At 43.9% G+C, this 17,897-nt stretch overlaps 1 protein-coding gene across 1 annotated transcript in view; it reads left to right on the top strand.

Annotated features, from left to right (window-relative positions):
* PRKCG (protein kinase C gamma) overlaps positions 1-17,897 on the top strand; it is a 1,201,807-nt gene that overhangs the window by 171,622 nt on the left and 1,012,288 nt on the right. The window contains exon 2 of the mRNA XM_078650936.1: positions 8,222-8,253. Coding sequence (XP_078507062.1) covers positions 8,222-8,253 — 32 coding nt within the window. The remainder of the gene's footprint in view (positions 1-8,221; positions 8,254-17,897) is intronic.

Raw genomic sequence — 17,897 nt, 5'->3', positions numbered from 1 at the left:
CTTGGTCTTGAAGCCTCCTCGTGCCAGCAGCACCTAACCTCGGGGAGCTGGAGAAAGTGACACCGGCACCAGGAGCGTCCTGGGCTCTCGAAAGGGCGTCCAAGGGTTCCAACCCATGGGGCACTACCCAGTGGAGTAAAAGGCCCCTCCGACCCTGACTCTGCCATGGCTGTACTGGCCTTAATGAGAACTCATCCTTCTAGAAATGGATGGAGATGCAAAGTGCAGTGTTGCAGATGTTGTATGTTACAATATCGTGCACAAAAATATTGCCCTACAAAAAGATTGTTGTCAGAACATCGACTGCCAAAATATTGTGATGTACATATGAGTGAGTAAAGACTTACTTTTCTTAAATCCTTATATAGGTACTTTGATGATGTGTACATGTCCAGAAAAAAATGAAAGTGGAATTAAGAACAGACCCCTCCATGCACACCTAAATATACTTTATTTCTCAATAGTTTAATGGTTTAAAAAAAATCGAAGCAAAGTGTGCACAGTCAAAATAGGAGTCATTCGATATTCTGGCTACGATATTTTTGTAGAACAAGAGTTAAAATCAGATCTAATCAGTGCTTGAAATGGACAAATGGAAGTGCAGGTACTCTGTAATAGAGTACCTGCTTGTTCGGAGAAGTGCCGGTACGCTCCAATTAAAAGTATTGCATTTCTCATGAGAAGTGCCGGTATTCTCCAATTGAAAGTATTACGTACTCTCCCTCTCAAAATAAAAAAGTGCAGGTACTCCGTACCGGGCAGTGCCAGTCCATTTAAAGCACTGGATATAATCTAATAAAATTACTTAAACTAATACACATTGTGCCCAACAGTTGAACATGCCTACTGCTTATGCCATCCTACACAATCTTCGAATTTAGCATGGGGAGGAGACTGTTAGTGTAAAATTTACGATTTTGGGTACATTGCTCGAGGATGGGTTTAATTATGCTTTGCAACATTTATAATTCCCAGCATCTTTCACTCATATGTCAATTTAGGACCGACAGCTGTCTTTTTTAGCAATGGTGTCGGCTAGTTTTGGGTTTCTCACCCAAAGTCAATGTGTTAGTGCAGTGCTATTTCTGGCTTGTCACCTTCCCTGATGTCTCTATGGACTCACTTTTGTTTGCTGGACCCCATGTTAATTGGGTCTTATGACCTTCCCAACGCATGTGTGTAAGTAAGTGTGTGTGTGTGTATGTGTGTTCGCGCATGCACAACTGTTTGTGAACGTGTTTGGCCTTCCTTACATTAGTAAGTGTTGGGACCTTCACCAACAACCATGAGTGTGTAGGCAGTAAGTCCTGAGACCTGCTTTTGCAACCCGCACGTGCAGCCAATGGGTTGTATTTGTCTTGTCATGGGTGAACCTGCAGGGTATCCATAGGGAGATTGAGTCACCTGACCGTCCTGCAACCCACATGTGTGGGTAAAGTTACATAAGTATTTCGTTGTAGGTTTCTATAATGTACATTATTCTGTTTATCTTCCTCAGATCTGGCTAGGTTCATCCAGATTAGCTTGTGCATTCTCGTGCAGACTGACTCAAGGTCTGTTGCATCTAAATTCTTCTTTTCAGCTCCAATACTATCTACAGTAAGTTTTAGCAGAGTTATTGAGGTCAAAATGACTTGTACACTGACTGTTTAGAATGTTTTGTTGCATTTATTGGTGATGTATACCGATGATTGCAATGTTTTGATCTGGATATATTTTAAAGTTGAAATAGTGTCTCCCTGGTCCAGTCTGGACCACGATACAACAGAGAGGAATGAGTGAAGCGAAGCATGTGGGATTCAGAAGCGCCTACCATATGGTTCACCTGCCCCCCCTTTCTCATCCTGCAATTAATCAGACCTTCTCAACAGCCCCAGAAGCTAGAGTCCGTTCTATGTGGTTAATTATTCGACGGGATAGAAGGGTGCGCCACGTGCTCCTGATCGCTGCTTCTGCGTGTTGGAGTCAACAGGAAAATTGCACAGTAATTATGGGGAATTGCAGAACAGAGGCGGACTTCACGCATCAGACCGAAGCCTCAAAACCCCTGACGCCAACAAAAATACCGGTTGCATTGCAGCTACCGCGCAAAAATGTCAACCCTTTGCTGTTCTGGGTGTCCTCCTCCCGCGCAGCCCTTGGCTCTGCAGTCGGCCGTGCATTTGCAGCATATGTGCCGTGTAATGTCTAATGGTGCATATGGAGGATCGTTCCTGTGGGCTAGAGGGGCAAGATCAGCTGACCTCTTTGCTTTGGTCATCTTCAAGGTACAAGTGCCTTCAAAGAATCGAGCCACACAAGTACCTTAATTCATATTTTCATCCTTGTGGATCTTGGCTGTGTGCCTTCCCATGTGCTCAGATCCCCTGTGATGTTATGTGTTTTAATGAAGCGCTCGATCACCGGTGAGGGTATCCTAAAAAGTAAAAATGTTTCCTGTCTCAGGAGGTCTTTTATAGTCTACCATGCACATCCATGAAATGAAACCCTCCCATCCGTCCTGTTGTAGGTGAGACCTTCGCTGCCACCTAGGCTCTTAACTATAGGAAACCCATGCTTGATGAACCTGAAGACCATAGCTTTTTTTAATTCGAGTTTATGCTTTATATGTCGACAGTGATTAACTTGAGTTTCCTCAAAGTTGACTGGAGGCCTCCTAATGTGGGGACTGACACACAAGTGACCAATGGGTACAGTTTACTAGGTGAATCCTCATCTCCATTGCACTTTTGGAAAAGCGCCTATGCATGCAGTATGAAACATTCCTGATTTTCTTAGCCCAAACTGCTTTGTCCAGCCCGCTGTCAGTGCAAAGATGTATAGCTCTCGTCTTCGTGACTCACGGATTGCCTTCAGAGCATAGGGCACATGCCTCTTGAAGCCAACTCCATGGATTCTGTTGTGGGCATTAATTGGGTAAGACATAGATGCTACCTTGTTGACGGCAGACCTGCTTTTGTTTTGCTCGCCCCTTTTCTTGCAGCAGCAGATATTTGAAAGCAGAATGAGTAACAGGAAGCAGCCAATAACTGAGGTAAAGCTCTATACCCACCTTACCCTGCACCTCCCAGAGCTCACACAACCTTATCACCTGGGGGAGTCTATTGGGCAGGTTGTGCATTCATTTTGTCCTCTAAGTGAGAAGCACAGGTACAGGCCCTCAATGCTGAAGTGACACTGTGTCTTGGAACTCTGTGCAAAGGATGAGCAGCTACTACAGTCTCCGTTAGCGAACCAGTGTCAGAACTGCAACGCTTTATCAATGTTATCCAAAGCGCTGTTCTATGCAGAGGGGCTATAATTCCAACAGATACAAACACACAGTTCAGGTGCTTCAAGTCATTGCTAAGTACAGGTAAAGGCTGCAAGGGTAGACTCTGCCAACACCCTAATTCAAGTTTGGACGGAGATGAACCAAACCTTCCTGAGATAAGGGTTAGGAAGGCAAGAACCAGTGGCAGAAGATTTTCCATAAATGTGGCTACACTGTGGAATTCTCTCCCCTTGCATCTGCGCCTGGAAACGAGCACTTTGCGGTTTCGTAAGCTTTTAAAAACCCATTTGTTTCCTGCCTAAATGTTTGTGCTTCTTGCTTTGGTGTTTCTCTCTGGATGAGCGCGGGGATGCCCAAGGGTAACCAGGCGCGTTATAAAACTCGATAATAATAATAATAACCCTGTCCATCCATTCTGGAACTTGTGCCAAGACGTCACTGCAAGCAGTGCTAGGGAGTCAAGGAAGAAACGTGAAAATAACAGTTCACAACAGACAAGAGATCGACAACATACTGCTCTGAGCTTTTGGGATTTTGCGACTACTAAATAATATAGCATTTCCGTTAATTATATCACTAATTTTTGGCTACCTTGTTAGGCTGTCTTGACGTACCCCAAGATTGCATGTTAATACTTTCTGCTGTTCATCATAATTGTCTCTCTGTTTAGTCTGATCATTGGTTTATAATGTAATTGATTATTTATTAAATATGTTGCACTTAATATTAACTAATATTTTATGTTAATGTCCATATAATAGAAATGATACTCTAATGAATTATTAAATGAGCACAAAATGAAGTAGGAATTAGATTTTTGTACATGAATATCCATTTAGTAACACAAAATTACCAAAACGTTATCGAATAAAACATAGCACATGTCTGTCCAGTTAGTAATTGAGTGGGAGAAATATCTTAATGGTATTTAGAATGAAGGTGACTTGAGGTTGGTGCGAACCTAGCGTAGCCACTACAACCAAGATATGGGGCCTATCAAAATCCTTAATAGTCAACATGGGTGGGGGCAGGATGAGGCGGTCCAGCAATATCACTGTGCCCCTGGTTGAGTTTCACAAAGTACTCATAATCGATGATTCATGGTTCTTGCAACAACAAAGTTCTTAACCCTTTCTCTGCTAGGCCTTTTTCCCCTCGTGCTAAGCCTTTTTGTGGCTATTTGAGGTAGTTCATGATTAGGCCCCTGTAACTTTTTTGTCCACACAAGGAACCCATGCCAAATTTGAGTCTTTTTCTTCCGACATGATGGGGATTTTAGAGGTACCCCAGGTTTGTGGATTTTTTTCTTTTAAATAGGGAAAAAGTGCTGCAGAAGAAAGCGTCTGTTTTTTTCCCCTTCAAATGGTATCAACAAAGGGTTTTTTGGTGCTGAAATTACCGTCTTCCCAGCTTTCAGGGACAGGCAGACTTTTGTCAGATAACCATTTTTTTTCACAGTTGTGGCATTTTGGTGGGAGATGGCCTATTTTTGCTACTTTTTGTGCTTTCAACCTCCTTCCAGTTAGTGGTAGAAATGGGTGTGAAAGCAATAATGGAACCGGGAAAAATATACAATTCTGAAATTTAAACAGAATTCAGCAAGGGGTAATTTGTGTAGCTCCTTCAAGGTTTTTTTAATAGAAGCTAACAGATGAAAATAAGACAAATTGAACATGAGATGAACAGTCATTTGTGCCAACGTTTTCACCTGTAACTTCTTCTAAGTATGACAGATTTTTTTAAAGTATTATACCGTTAAATCCGATTGATCATTCTGGTTGTGGGGATATACAGGACTTGTAGGTTCGTTAAGAACCCGAGGAAACCAGAGACAGTAACTAAGGTGCGTCTTGCAATGGGTTTTCATTGTGCACCGGGTATATAGCTATTCATTTGGTAAAATATAAAGAGTGAAAAATAGGTATCAAGGACATCTATGTATTTCCAAAATGGATACGAAGTAAAGAGTTTAGAAGCAATAGCTATTTGCACAACTCAGAAATTGTGGCTAACCATACTAGCATGTGAATTATAGGACATTATTCAAAGTGACTTGTTTTTTACACATTGTCTCACATTTGGAAGGCAGAAATGCATAGAAACTTAATAGGTAATAACAGTTGCTCTACACTTCTGTGTTCCCCTAAGTCTCCCGATAAAAATGGTACCTCACTTGTGTGGGTAGGCCTACTACCCGTGACAGAAAACAGACAGAAAACAGGCCCAAACGCAATGTGGACACACCTCATTTTTTACAGTGAAAACTGGCCCTCTATTTTCAAAGTGCCTGGCTGTGGATTTTGAACCGTAGCTCTGCCGGCACCTAAGGAAATCTAGCAAACCTATACATTTTTAAGAACTTTACACACAGGGGAATCCATGAGGGGGTGATTTGTTTGGTTCTCACTAGGTTCTATTCCCCAGGATCCGTTACAAACCTCAAACTTTGTAAAAAAAAGCAACACACATTTTCCTCACATTTCTGTGATGGAAAGTTCTGGAATCTGCGTGGTTCCACCTACCCTGCATTCCCCAAAGTTTTCAGATAAAAATAGTACCTCACTTGTGTGGTTAGACCTAGTGACCGCAACAGGAAAAAGGCCAAAACGCAACATGAACACACCACATTTTTACAGTGAAATTGACTTTTTTTTTTTTTAAAGTGCCTATCTGTGGATTTTGAATCCTAGCTCTGCCAGCACCTAGGGAAACCTACAAACCTATACATTTTTGAAAACTAGACACCCATAGAAATCCAGGAGGGGGTGACTTGTGTGGCTCTCACCAGGTTCTGTTACCCACAACATTCCACCTACCTCACATTTCCCAAAGTCTCCCGATAAAAATGGTACCTCACTTGTGTGGATAGGCTTAGTGCCCGCGACAGGAAACAGGCCAAAACACAACGTGGTCACACCACATTTTTACAGTGAAAACAGAACCTTTTTTTGAAAAGTACCTAGCTGTGGATTTTGAACCTTAGGTCTGCCAGCACCTAGGGAAACCTAGCAAATCTATAAATTTTTTAAACCTAAACACCCTGGGGAATCCAAGATGGGGTGACTTGTGTGGCTCCCACCCGGTTCTGTCACCCAGAATCACTTGCAAACCTGAAACTTTGTAAAAAATAAAAAAATAAAATGTAACCACATTTCTGTGATGGAAAGCTCTGGAATTTTCGTAGATTCACAAACTTCCACCCACCACGCATTCTCTAAAGGCTCCCGATAAAAATTGTACCCCTCCCGTGGCAGGGAAAGGTCCAAAACTTATTGTGGAGACATCAAAATTACCTATCACAAAACAACCTGGTTTTGCAAATGGGCTCACCTGGGTTTTTGGCCTTGTGCTCGACGCCCATCGAGAGAATCCTACCACAACCAGACATCTTTGAAAACTAGACACCCGGGGGAGTTCATGGAGGTATGATTTGCGTGGACCCCCTAATGTTTTCCTACCCCGAGTCCCCTGCAAACCTCAGATTTAGATGACTAAATCATTTTTTCTCAAATTTCTGTGTGGGGAAGTTGTAGGATCACTGGGCTGACACAAATTTCCTACCACCCAGCGTTCCCCCAAGTCTCCCACTAAAAATGGTACCTCGCTCGTGTGGGTGGGCCAAGTACCCGTGACAGGCATGCGCCCAAAATGTATTGTGGAGACATCAAAATTGCCTATCACAAAACAACCTAGTTTTGCAAGGGGGCACCTGGGATTTTGGCCCTGGGCTCGATGGCCATCTAGGAAAACCTACCAAACCCACAAATTTCAGAAAACGAGACACCCTGGTGAGTCCAGGGAGGTATGGGTTGCGTGGATCGTCCTACCCAGAATCCCCTGCAAACCTCAAATTTAGCTGATAAAATCAAATGTTTTCTGTGTGGGAAAGTTGTGGGATATTTTTGTACAACATTCTTACAAACAGACAGACAGAGAGGCTTGCACAGACAGACAGAGGACTGCACAGACAGAGGCTTGTGCCAATAGAAAATGAGGCTTGAACAGGCAGTCAGAGAATGTTACACGTTTAGTAGAAAATCCACTTCCTGATTACACTTGTTGCTTACCTTTTGAAGCAGTGGAAAAATATCCTGATACAAAGGCCATTTACCACCTTGAGAAAAATGTTTTTGTTGACCCTAGGCTCATCTCCTAGATTCACACACCTCACTACATAAGCCAGGCACATCAGTTAATAGAGCATTTTATAGGATTTCTCCCATATAGATATTATAGATAAAGCGCCCAGTTTCAGCCCTTAAAGTAAACAGCATAGCGCTTAATTAACCGATTTATTGTGCCCCATGCGTTATTTAATGTTCTGTGATCGTCATAAAAGAGCTATGTCTATCCCTATATAATTGTAGTAGTTGCATCAGTAAGACTAGCACCAAATTAAAACCAAATTATATAATAACACCATTCTGCAGTTCCAAGACCAGGACCAAATTAATTTAAAAAAGTTAAACGACTGAACGAACCACTAACTATGGGCCCGATTCACAGAAGTAATCTGAGACAAAATCATAAATTTACTACTTTTGGTATTCACAGAAGGCATTTAGTATTAGTACAGTTAGGATTTTGTCTTAAGTCTTAAGTCTCTCTTAAGTCTGTCCTAAGTTTGTCTTAAGTTTGTCTTAAGTCTGTCTTAAGTCTGTCTTAATTCAAACTTAAGACAAAAACCTAACTTTACTACTACTAAATGCCGTCTGTGAATACCAAAAGTAGTAAGTTTAGGATTTTCTCTCAGATTAGTTCCGTGAATCGGCCCCATTGTTCCTACCCATTGGTCTGACTCAACCGCTGTGACCCTCTCATTGTTGGGTTTAACTATAAATCTGAGCCATTTGTTTAACTTGCAAAAGTGCCTAAATTTGAGTCTTGCATACTTTGTGCACTTACTTGTGCTTTTTGATACTAATGTTTTTTTTTTTATTGTTTCAGGGGTATCGGAAAGCAGGGTTTCCAGTGTCAAGGTGAGACCAGCTAGCATGTTGTACTGATTATTTCATCATTCTGTCCATTTATTAATTGTCTTTTGTCCTATCGCCCTAATTTTCTATTGTTTGGTTAATTGATGTACTGTTCTATTTTCTATCTTTGTGGATTGCTTTGTTACAGAATGCTACATTGTACAGTTACTTTTATACCAACTTGTTCTAATCTTTTCATTGCTTCATGAATCAATTACTTCATCATTCTTAAGATCTATTATTTGGTTAATCACTCATTGAATGTTTTGTTTAATTAACCATTCTATTGACCAATTGTGTGGATCTAATGATTGCCTACGATATTATGAAATTAGACAACTGACATTTCCAGTCTAGTAAATCCTTAAATAATATCCTAATCAATTAAAATGATGTGTTCGTTTGTGCATAGGGAGCCAGTGGAGCTCCTTCAGGTGTGGTGTGGGGATGTTGAGAGTGATTCTGGTCGCCAATTTCTGAATGGTTTGCAGCATTCTGTTGAGTTTTCTGTTGATCCTGGCTTAGAGAATGTTCTCATTCTCCAGCTTGCCAGGGCATGTGACCGTTTTCTTGGTGCTGATTGAGAGCCATTTGAAAATCTTCCACACATCTTCGGGGTATGGAAGCATGAGGCAGTGACCATGGGCGGTGATCCCAAAGGTTCTTGGATTGGGTGTTGGGGGGTTCAATGCCCATCCTAGCTTTGTTGACCACCAAATGGAGTCCCACTGGAATGTACTCTTCCTGAAGAGCATCATTTTGGTCTTGTAGGTGTTCAGCTTTAGACAGTTGGTCTTCATCCAGTGGGTGATTCCAGTCATGCAGGCATTGAATTTGATCCGAGTACTAGGTGTCTTCTCTGTGAGGGAGAGATTGAGTTGCGAATAGTCAGCGTTAGAGAGGATGTCGATTTCATGAAAGTTGATGATGCAGACTACAGGGATCATCAATGTGTAGAAAAGGTAGGCCTCAGGGAAGATGTTTGCAGAATTCCCCAGATGAGGTCACGGGCATCCAAGGTGTACTGTGCCAGACTGACTGACTGGGTACTTCCAATCAGGAAGAAGCAGATCTATTGGAGAGTATGTCCTTGGATTCTAATGTCATATTGGATTAGATGAGGATGAGGTGGGAGACAGTGTCAAATGCTGCAGAAAGGTCCAGGAGGATGAGGGTCACTGTTCCTCCTCTGCCCAGAGTCATACAAATGTCATCCTTGGTGGTGATGAGGTCAGGTTCCGTACTGTGGTTGGATCGGAAACCAGACTGAGTGGTGTCGAGGAGTTGGGGGTTATTGAGGTATTTGGTGACGTGTCAGTTAACAATTTTCACTAAGACCTTGGGTTGGAATAGTAGAAGGGAGATTGGTCTGTAGCTGGCGAGTGTTGTAGGGTCTGCAGAGAGTTTCTTCAGCAATGGGAGGACTGTTGCGTGTTTCCAAGAATCCGAGAAGGTCATGGAACAGATGGATGCATTCAGAATGGGTGTGAGCATGGCACTGATGGGATGTAGTCCTCTGGGTTAGTTGTGGTGTGGGCAGGCATTCGATGTGACCCCCAAGTGGATGCATTTCATGGTGGTGGCGGTTTCTTATGTGGTGATGACAGGCCATGTGGTTAGCATTGATTCTTTGGATAAGATCAGGAGGTGTTTAGTGAGTTCTGTCGGGTTGGAATGTGGGCTGCAGGCTGCAGTTGCTGTAAATGGCAGTGATTTTGTTGCTGAAGAATTGAGAGAGACTGTAATAGAGGTCCTGCATTGGGGTGAGGAAGTTGGAGGCGGCTGATAGTAAGGTGAAATATTTCACAATGTCAAAGATGTCTTTGCTTGCCCGAAATGCAGATAGGGTACTTGACTCTCTCCGGTCGTCCGTCACATTTTGGAACACCCTGCCGTTGTCTCTCGTGGGGCGTCTAGCAGTCGAGAAAATGGTGATGCTCCCGAGGACATTGTATGTCCTCCAGAACTCGCTGTGTCCCTTACCGACTAGGATCTTTAAGACTCTCAACACATTACTCACGCCCCTCCTTTGGGCGGGGCGTCGTAGTAGAGTTGCCTTGGGTACAGTGGTGCGCTCCTTTGAGGAAGGGGGTTTGATCTTTATTACTACGCTTCTCAGCTCCTCCCGGCCGCACGGTGGTTCGTGTGTGTGGAGGTCTGGGAGACTCAGCTGCTAGCGGGTAGGGCCACGGTGCAGGAACTCCAGATAGCCCTGATGCAGAGCTCTGGGGCTAGTCCCGGCCTTCCCTATGTGGTCAGACATACAGCCGCATTATGGCAACGCTTTGTGGAACGGATCCTCCGCATGGCACCTTTTCATAGGGAATTGCCGGTCTGGATATTGGCACCCATGATTCAACTGGAGCAACATTTATCTTTCCGTATGTGGAGAGATGGAGGATGTGACGTCCTCGTGGATCTTTACCCCTCGGAGGTCTTTCTGTCCTATGAACAGGCGGAAGAGTCGTTTGGCTTGAGCGGTGGGCATTATCTGCATTACCAGGGCCTGCGGTTTGTGGTCCGGTGGGTCTGGCCTCAGTGTCCGGAGATTCCCCCAATGAGGTTGATAGCCTTGCTCTATGCTGCGCTGAAACGCGACTCGATCCCTCCGGTGCCGCCTTCTTGGGCGACTTGGGAGCCCCTCTAGATCAGGGACAGCGCAGGCATGTGGGAATATTAACGCGTCGGGTGTCTTGCAATGCCCGCTTTAAGCTTATTCACTTCAACTTTTTACACCGCACATACCTCACCCCGCTATCTCTTAGTCGCTTTTCCGACAACGGACGAGACAATTGCCCCAGGTGTGGCGGGAGGGGGGCCGTGTTCCTACATTTGGCCTGGGAGTGTCCGCTGGTTGCAAATATCTGGAAGGACGTGGTGGCCCGTATTCGGTCCACTACTGGTCTCCGTATTGCGCTCTCCCCCTTGCACTGCATGTTAGGGCTGACCCCCAGGCCCAAGAGGCGGAAGCTCCCGTTTAAATTGTTACAATTAATGCCGGTCCTGGCCAGGCTCAGGGTAGCCATGGCGTGGATGGGACAGAGGGCCCATTAGGTGGATGTATGGCTTAGAGATGTGAGGGAATGGACACTTGCGGAGAAAACGAATATGTAGCTCTCTAGAAAGGATGAGCAGTTACAAGATGATTTGATGGCCTGGCGAGTTCTGTGTCTGGAGGGTCTGAACACAGAGGATCACTCGTCACATAGTAACTCGGAGGGGACTAGTGCCAAGTTATTTTCAACATCCGAGCGGGGCTCTGGGGGGAAGGGGGAGGAGGACGACTGAGGGGTGTATTCTGGGGTGTGTACCTGATATGGGGCCTGGTCTGAACCTCACTTACGACGTTTGTTAATTGCGATGTGATGATGACCCATGACTTTTTTTTGATTTATCTCTTTTATGATTCAGAGACTGTCCTAATCCGAAATGTGCCGTAATGAGTCTGTCGCCCTGTAATCAATTGTTGTTTTTACAAGATGCCTAGGGGGAGGGGGGTACCTATAGTATTCTGTCCAATTGCAATTGAACAAAAATAAAGTTTTCCCAAAAAAAAAAGATGTCTTTGCTTCTGTTGGTGCTGGCTTCGATGTGGTATGCCAGAGCAGCACGATTGGTGCTCCAGATCATTTGGTGGTAGTGTCCATGGCGAATTTCAACATATTTCTGTCTGCATTGTCAAAGCTAATTCCTCATTTACGCTCCAGTTTTTTGCAGTGGTGTTTCATCAGTCTAAGTTCTTCCATGTACCAATTAGCCTGGGGTCTGGATTTTGTTGTATTGCTGTGTTTATAAGGGGCTAGGGAGTTGGTGCAGGAGATGATCCAATAGTTGAAATTCTTGATGACTTTGGGGAGGCTGTTGCTGTGTTTAGGTAAGTGGGTGTTGAGAGCAGGGTTCCAGTCCTTTTCAGTGTTACGGTTCCAGTTTTGGTGGACTGGTTTGGTGGTGGTGCATGTACATTGGATCGGGATGGGAATGCTGAACTTGACGAGGGTGTGGTTTGTCCAGAAGATGTGTTTGGCTTGATGGCTTGGATGTTGTTGGTGAAAATAGGGTCCAGGAGTTGTCCGGAGATGTGGGTAGGCCTTTTAACTCTTTGGGTGAGGCCTAGGCTTCCAAGGTCTTCAGTCAGTGCTCTTGAATCGGGATTGGCCATTGCATTCCAGTTAGAAGTTCAGGTCTACAAGTAGGATGTAATTGCTAGCATAGAGGATGAGTGGTGGAACAAAGTGTCAGTGAAGTTGGTGCATGATTCCAGTGGTCTGTAGATGACAGTGCCACATAGGGGGAAGTTGGCTGTAATATGAAGCTTGAACAACAGGTGTTCCAAGTTGGAGGATGGCGTGTCCTCATATGAGGTGCAGCTGATAGTGTTCTTGTGGATGATGACGATTCATCCTCCTGGCTTGTTAAGTCCGCCTTGCTTGGCAATCTTGTAGCTGGGGGGGATGGCTGTGATAATGCCAAGTGCTGATTCAGGGTTTAGCCAGGCTTCCCTGATGAAATGTAGGTCAGGGATATTGTCATTCAGCAGGTCCCAGTTCTCTGTGATGTGTTTGGTGAGTGAACGGGTGTTGAGGAGCATGCATGCGATTGCGAAGTGTTGTGTAGGTGGTTGCAGGACTGTGTGAGTGTGAGAGAGTGGGGTGTGGGTGTTGTTGGTGTGGTGAGTGTTGGGTGTGGATAAGGACATGAAAACTTACAGGAAGCGCAGGAGAATCCTCCCTGAGTGTTGTGTGGTGTGACAAGGCAGTTGCATGTGGAGTGGCAGCCACGTTTGGGTAGCGGAATGTCGCAGTGTGATAGTGGCAGGAGGGGGAGGACCAGGGTTCCTGACTCTTGGATTAGTTCAGACATGGATGGGCATAGACGGGTATGCCCATAGCAGCCAGCCACGTTGTGGCAGCCATTAAGTAGGTCCTGGGAGAGAGCAGGAGAGCAGGAGAGAGCAGGAGAGAGGTCACTTCCTGTTCAGGTGGGTGATGAGAAGTCCAGTGATGCCACTTCCTTTGCAGAAAGATGAAAGTTGATGGAAAAAGTTGTGGTGGTTTGTTATGCATTGAAACTTGGCAGCAAGCCCACTCCAGAGGAGTGCCCCCCTCCATCTGAATGTTCTTCCCCGAAACATTTCAGATTAAATCCCACCAGTGCAGTGATCAAGATAGAAATGTTCCCCAGTGCTGCATCAAAAAGATTCTTATTGCTTTATTATGAATCAGCGGCAGTTGGTGGATATTGCTGAAATATCTGGCAGCTGCAGAAACGTTCAGATCACGCATTTTTTATTTTCTTATTGATTCTAGTTTATACATATAATATGGAAGCAGCAACTTGTCATTATCAATCGTCCACTCCAGTAATGTGTTCTTATAATATCCCACAATTACTTGAATCAATTAACACCCTAAATATTTTTAATATGTAATTATTAAGTTGCGCAGAAAAAAACAGCAGCTTCTTTACAGTCTCAAGATTAAAGTTTCATAAGAGTACTAGTATCATGCAACCCACACATTTCCTTGTACGTTGAAGGAAAAGCGCATAAATGTGAAACTTTGCAGGTCATAACCTATAGGTAAGCTATGGATGTGCCATAAAAAGGATCAGAGTATTATTACCCATCATTTCATGTACTGGGTTTGAATATATTTCTCCCATCTGCCCACATTTCTATCCCAAAATCTCAAGTGGAACAGTTCTTCCTGAAAAACTATATCGTTTTGTTTTTCTTTTTCTGCTCTAAAATAGTAGGAAGCAATTTGTCTTTCCATTGTTGAGCTACCAAGGTTCTTGCAACCTGAGTGTCAACAGACCATAACACGAATGTGGATTTATGCTTATGTGCCACCTCTCTGGTCATGAGGTCAATTTAAACCACACAATATATGCTCCTAGTACCATTCACAAGTGTGGTACTTAGGGCACCTCTCACTGGAATTGTGGAAAGCCTTCCATATTTTCATAAGTGTTCAGTAGTTGGTGTTTTCAGAAATACAGGATTTGTTTCGGATTGGCCCCAAGTAGAACCTTGTGCATGAATTAATGTAGACATTTCCACTCATATTACGCTATGTGAAGGCCTGCTCTCCTGACTTATTTCTCAGGAACCTTCTTGTTTCTAGGCAGATTTGAACCAATTCACCTGTTATACACATTGGAAATATACCCCCTTGATCTTGTTTCAAGGCATAGTCCTTTGCTTCCACCGAGTCATTTGCATACTTCCTCCATCAGCTATAGAATTGCAAATATTTTTTTTAAAGCATCTCTTATGGGGAGGTTAAACTCTTTATATATGTCTGAAAACGATTTAAACTTGTCAATAGCGGTTTAATTCTTTTTTTAACTAATTTATTCTGGCATCACATGTCTTTTTATCTTTCTTAAATGTACATTCAATATTGCTTCTTAAAAATGTTTTTTCTAGTTTTGTAAATGCTGTATTTTGTGTACGCTTTCAAGATATCTTGCATATCGAATAAAAGCTTCAATCAATCAGATTTAAACTCTACTCCATTTGTCACTTATCCCAGAGTCACACTACATCTTTCAAGGCTAGGTTCTTTTGCATCAGCCATGATTGGTACAGGCCTATTCTGAAGATGTATGTACCCATGCCCCAGAGGAATTGCCTTTGAAAGGCCAGCCATCTTCTTTGGGGCACACATTGTTCTTAACCACCATCCAGGCTATTTAAGTTGCCATTGATCTATTTCAATGCAGAGGTCTATCAAGTGAGTTCCTCTTCCATGCTCATCATTCTTGGGGACTTGATCTTAAATGTACCATTATTTATCACCATTAAATTATCCTTTTATTTCGCTTTGAATTTGATTGGTCTTTTTCAACACACATCTCTCTGCCACCCATTGACATTGCTACCCTCAGTATCTCATCAGCTTCTTTACCTTCTGCATCTCAAAGCAACCTAACCCCTTCCTGCCACGCTTTGATCCTTCACCCTATGAAGATCATCTCCTCCACTATTACATTGAAATAACCTTCCAGGACTTAACATCGAAGGTCCAATGTCAAGCTTACAAATTCTCCCTGACTTCATCCTATCATCCAAGGATACGTCAACTAGATTCCACCTATCCAAGAGTAAAAACTGTAATATCCTTAACATTCTGCTAGTGTGCATGTTGGCCATCAGGTTAAGAAACTCACAGCACCTCTGTACCTTACATGAGATGAATTTTATTTTCTCCAAGTTTATCCCTTTTACATTATTTGTAAGATGGCAGTGCTTGCCATCCAGAACTGTTAACTTAAACCTTTTATTTTGCCTTTTATGTCTCATTTCCTTGGAGGGAAGCTGATTGCCATTCCCTCTCCACTCAATTTTCTCTTTACATCTTACTCTTATCACTTCATTAGATAGGCCATTCATTGATAACATATGCTGGCGTCCGAGACGGACGTGTGAAAGGTGAGCTCTGCAACGTCTCCTCTCTGTTCGTGAGAAAGCCAAGTACAGAGATGTCAGAGGTGTAAAACATTCGGTAAGAAAAATTAATTAAAGGAGAAGGTGAAGGTGGCCGGTACCGTTTGCCCGCAGACCGAAGCTGAGTGCGAAGCAACCGGGAGGCAGGTCAGAGACACTGGGGCCAAACGGCGGACGCCGCGGCAGGCTGCATCTGGTGCATTGAGGCCTCCCTGAGGTGCAGGGGGTGCGCCAGCTGGAGCGAGTCGCAGGAACTAACGGAGGACGCCGTGGCGGGTTGTTCTCTGGTGTACCATAGCTGAGGTGCTGGGAGGCACATCAGCTGCTGTAAAGGACTGGAATTGATGGAGGACGCCATGGGGCCAAAACGAAGGACGCGTCAGGTGGTGTTATTCATTGGAGTTTGAGGAGGACGCCGCGGCGGGCTGCTTTTCTTTTTCTCCGCCGCTGTATTGGAGACTGCCACACTTACAGGAGTGTGTGGTGAGCAGAGAAAATGAGCGGCTGTGTGGAGAGGGGCAGGAGGGGTGAGTGTACAGGGGGGTGCGCTAATGCTGCCCCTTGTGAACTGAAATTGACACAGCCATTGAATGATTGATTGCATTGCTGCGCTGCTTCGAATCTAAATCAGCACGCATAACAATGCTTACAACTATAACTCACTAGTGGTATTATATAAGGAGGATATCGGAGTGGGTAAACGCTTCAAGATGCCACCATAAACAGCACGAGGAGTAAAAGCAGAGGGATGTTGGATACTCCGCTGGGTAATCGTCTTCAGGACTCTCATATAGGAGGAAGCATTAAGAAAAAGGCTCTGGAGGGAGCAGTAGGAGAGCTAAATTGCCCCAATTATAAGGATGAATATATGAGCGAGGGAAAAAACAAGAAAGTACCACAAACGTTTGCAACATCTAGGAAAGAAAAAACTAAAATAATACACAATACTGTGCTTCAACAAAAGCTCCCAGGGAACCAGCAAGTCAATTAAATGGCTTACACCCAGCAGGGGAGGATTTGTCTGGTGAGCAATCTGGAAATGGGGCTCAATCAATAGTGCCAATAGTACAAAACCTGGATGGAACTACTGAAGACCAGGTTCTCAATTCTCTTACTAACCAGGTCACAGAGCCAGGATTGAATATAATAATAATAATAATAATAATAATAATCCACATTTGTATAGCGCACAATCACCCGTTAGGGTCTCTAGGCGCTGGGGGCCGTCGGGAAGATTAAGCAAGCTATTGCCCAGAGTCGCATGGTGCTGGGCTAAGCTGCCTCTGGAGCCGGGGATCGAACCCTGATCCCCAGATTCCAGGGTCAGTCGCCCTGGCCGCGGCGCCACACCTCTCCCGCAATGAAAGCAATCTTACCTAGTGGTGAGAGTGACTCAAGTGAACCTTTCTTTTCACTATCAGATCCATCAGACAAGTCAGATGAGGAGTAGGATGAAGGTCTGAAAGGGAAGTCTCTAGAAGGGTTTATAACAAGCTTAGGAAGTGAGCATATTGACTCAACAATGGACTCTATATTGGAAGAGAAACATTTAGATGCTACTTTGGTGTGTAACAAACCTGTGGTGCAAAAGACTGGAAATACAGACACATCTCAATCCAGGGCAGGCAAGAGTTCAATGTGGAAAATATCTCTCTCCCCACAACCCGCACCTGAATAACAAGGTGGTGAGAAACATCTTCCGGGTGCTACAGGGCCGCCCTATAATACCGATGCGGTATCACTGATGTCAATTCATCAATCAATAGTGGAACATACAGCGAATACCCGTTTGGAAAATCAGAACACACACTGCCTGCCATAAAGTTCAAAATACGGTTAGGAGAATTGCAAAGACTTTCAGTGACTTCACTGAAAGAATTAATGCAGCAGAACGGCGGATATCCGTTCTAGAGGATGAAGTAGTGGTACAAGGAGCTGATATGGATATGAATATATCCCATCGTGAGGATATGCAATTAAAGATAGTTGACTTAGAAAACTGGCTTTGACGAAATAACCTCAGGATACTGGAAATACCAGAAGGACTAGAAGGGACAGATGTCCGCAAATTTGTGCATTAACTTTTTATTGAGGTTTTCCCGGAGTTAACAATATGGAACTGGGCTAGTGAGATACAGGGAGCCCACAGATTTCCGTTTAAACAGCCTGTTGGAAAAAAGGGTCAAACAGAAAATCA

Source organism: Lissotriton helveticus, chromosome 7 (assembly GCF_964261635.1).
Source record: "Lissotriton helveticus chromosome 7, aLisHel1.1, whole genome shotgun sequence".
NCBI lineage: Eukaryota > Metazoa > Chordata > Amphibia > Caudata > Salamandridae > Lissotriton > Lissotriton helveticus.
Note: the sequence above shows the minus strand (reverse complement) of the source record. Positions and strands in the feature narration are given on the sequence as shown.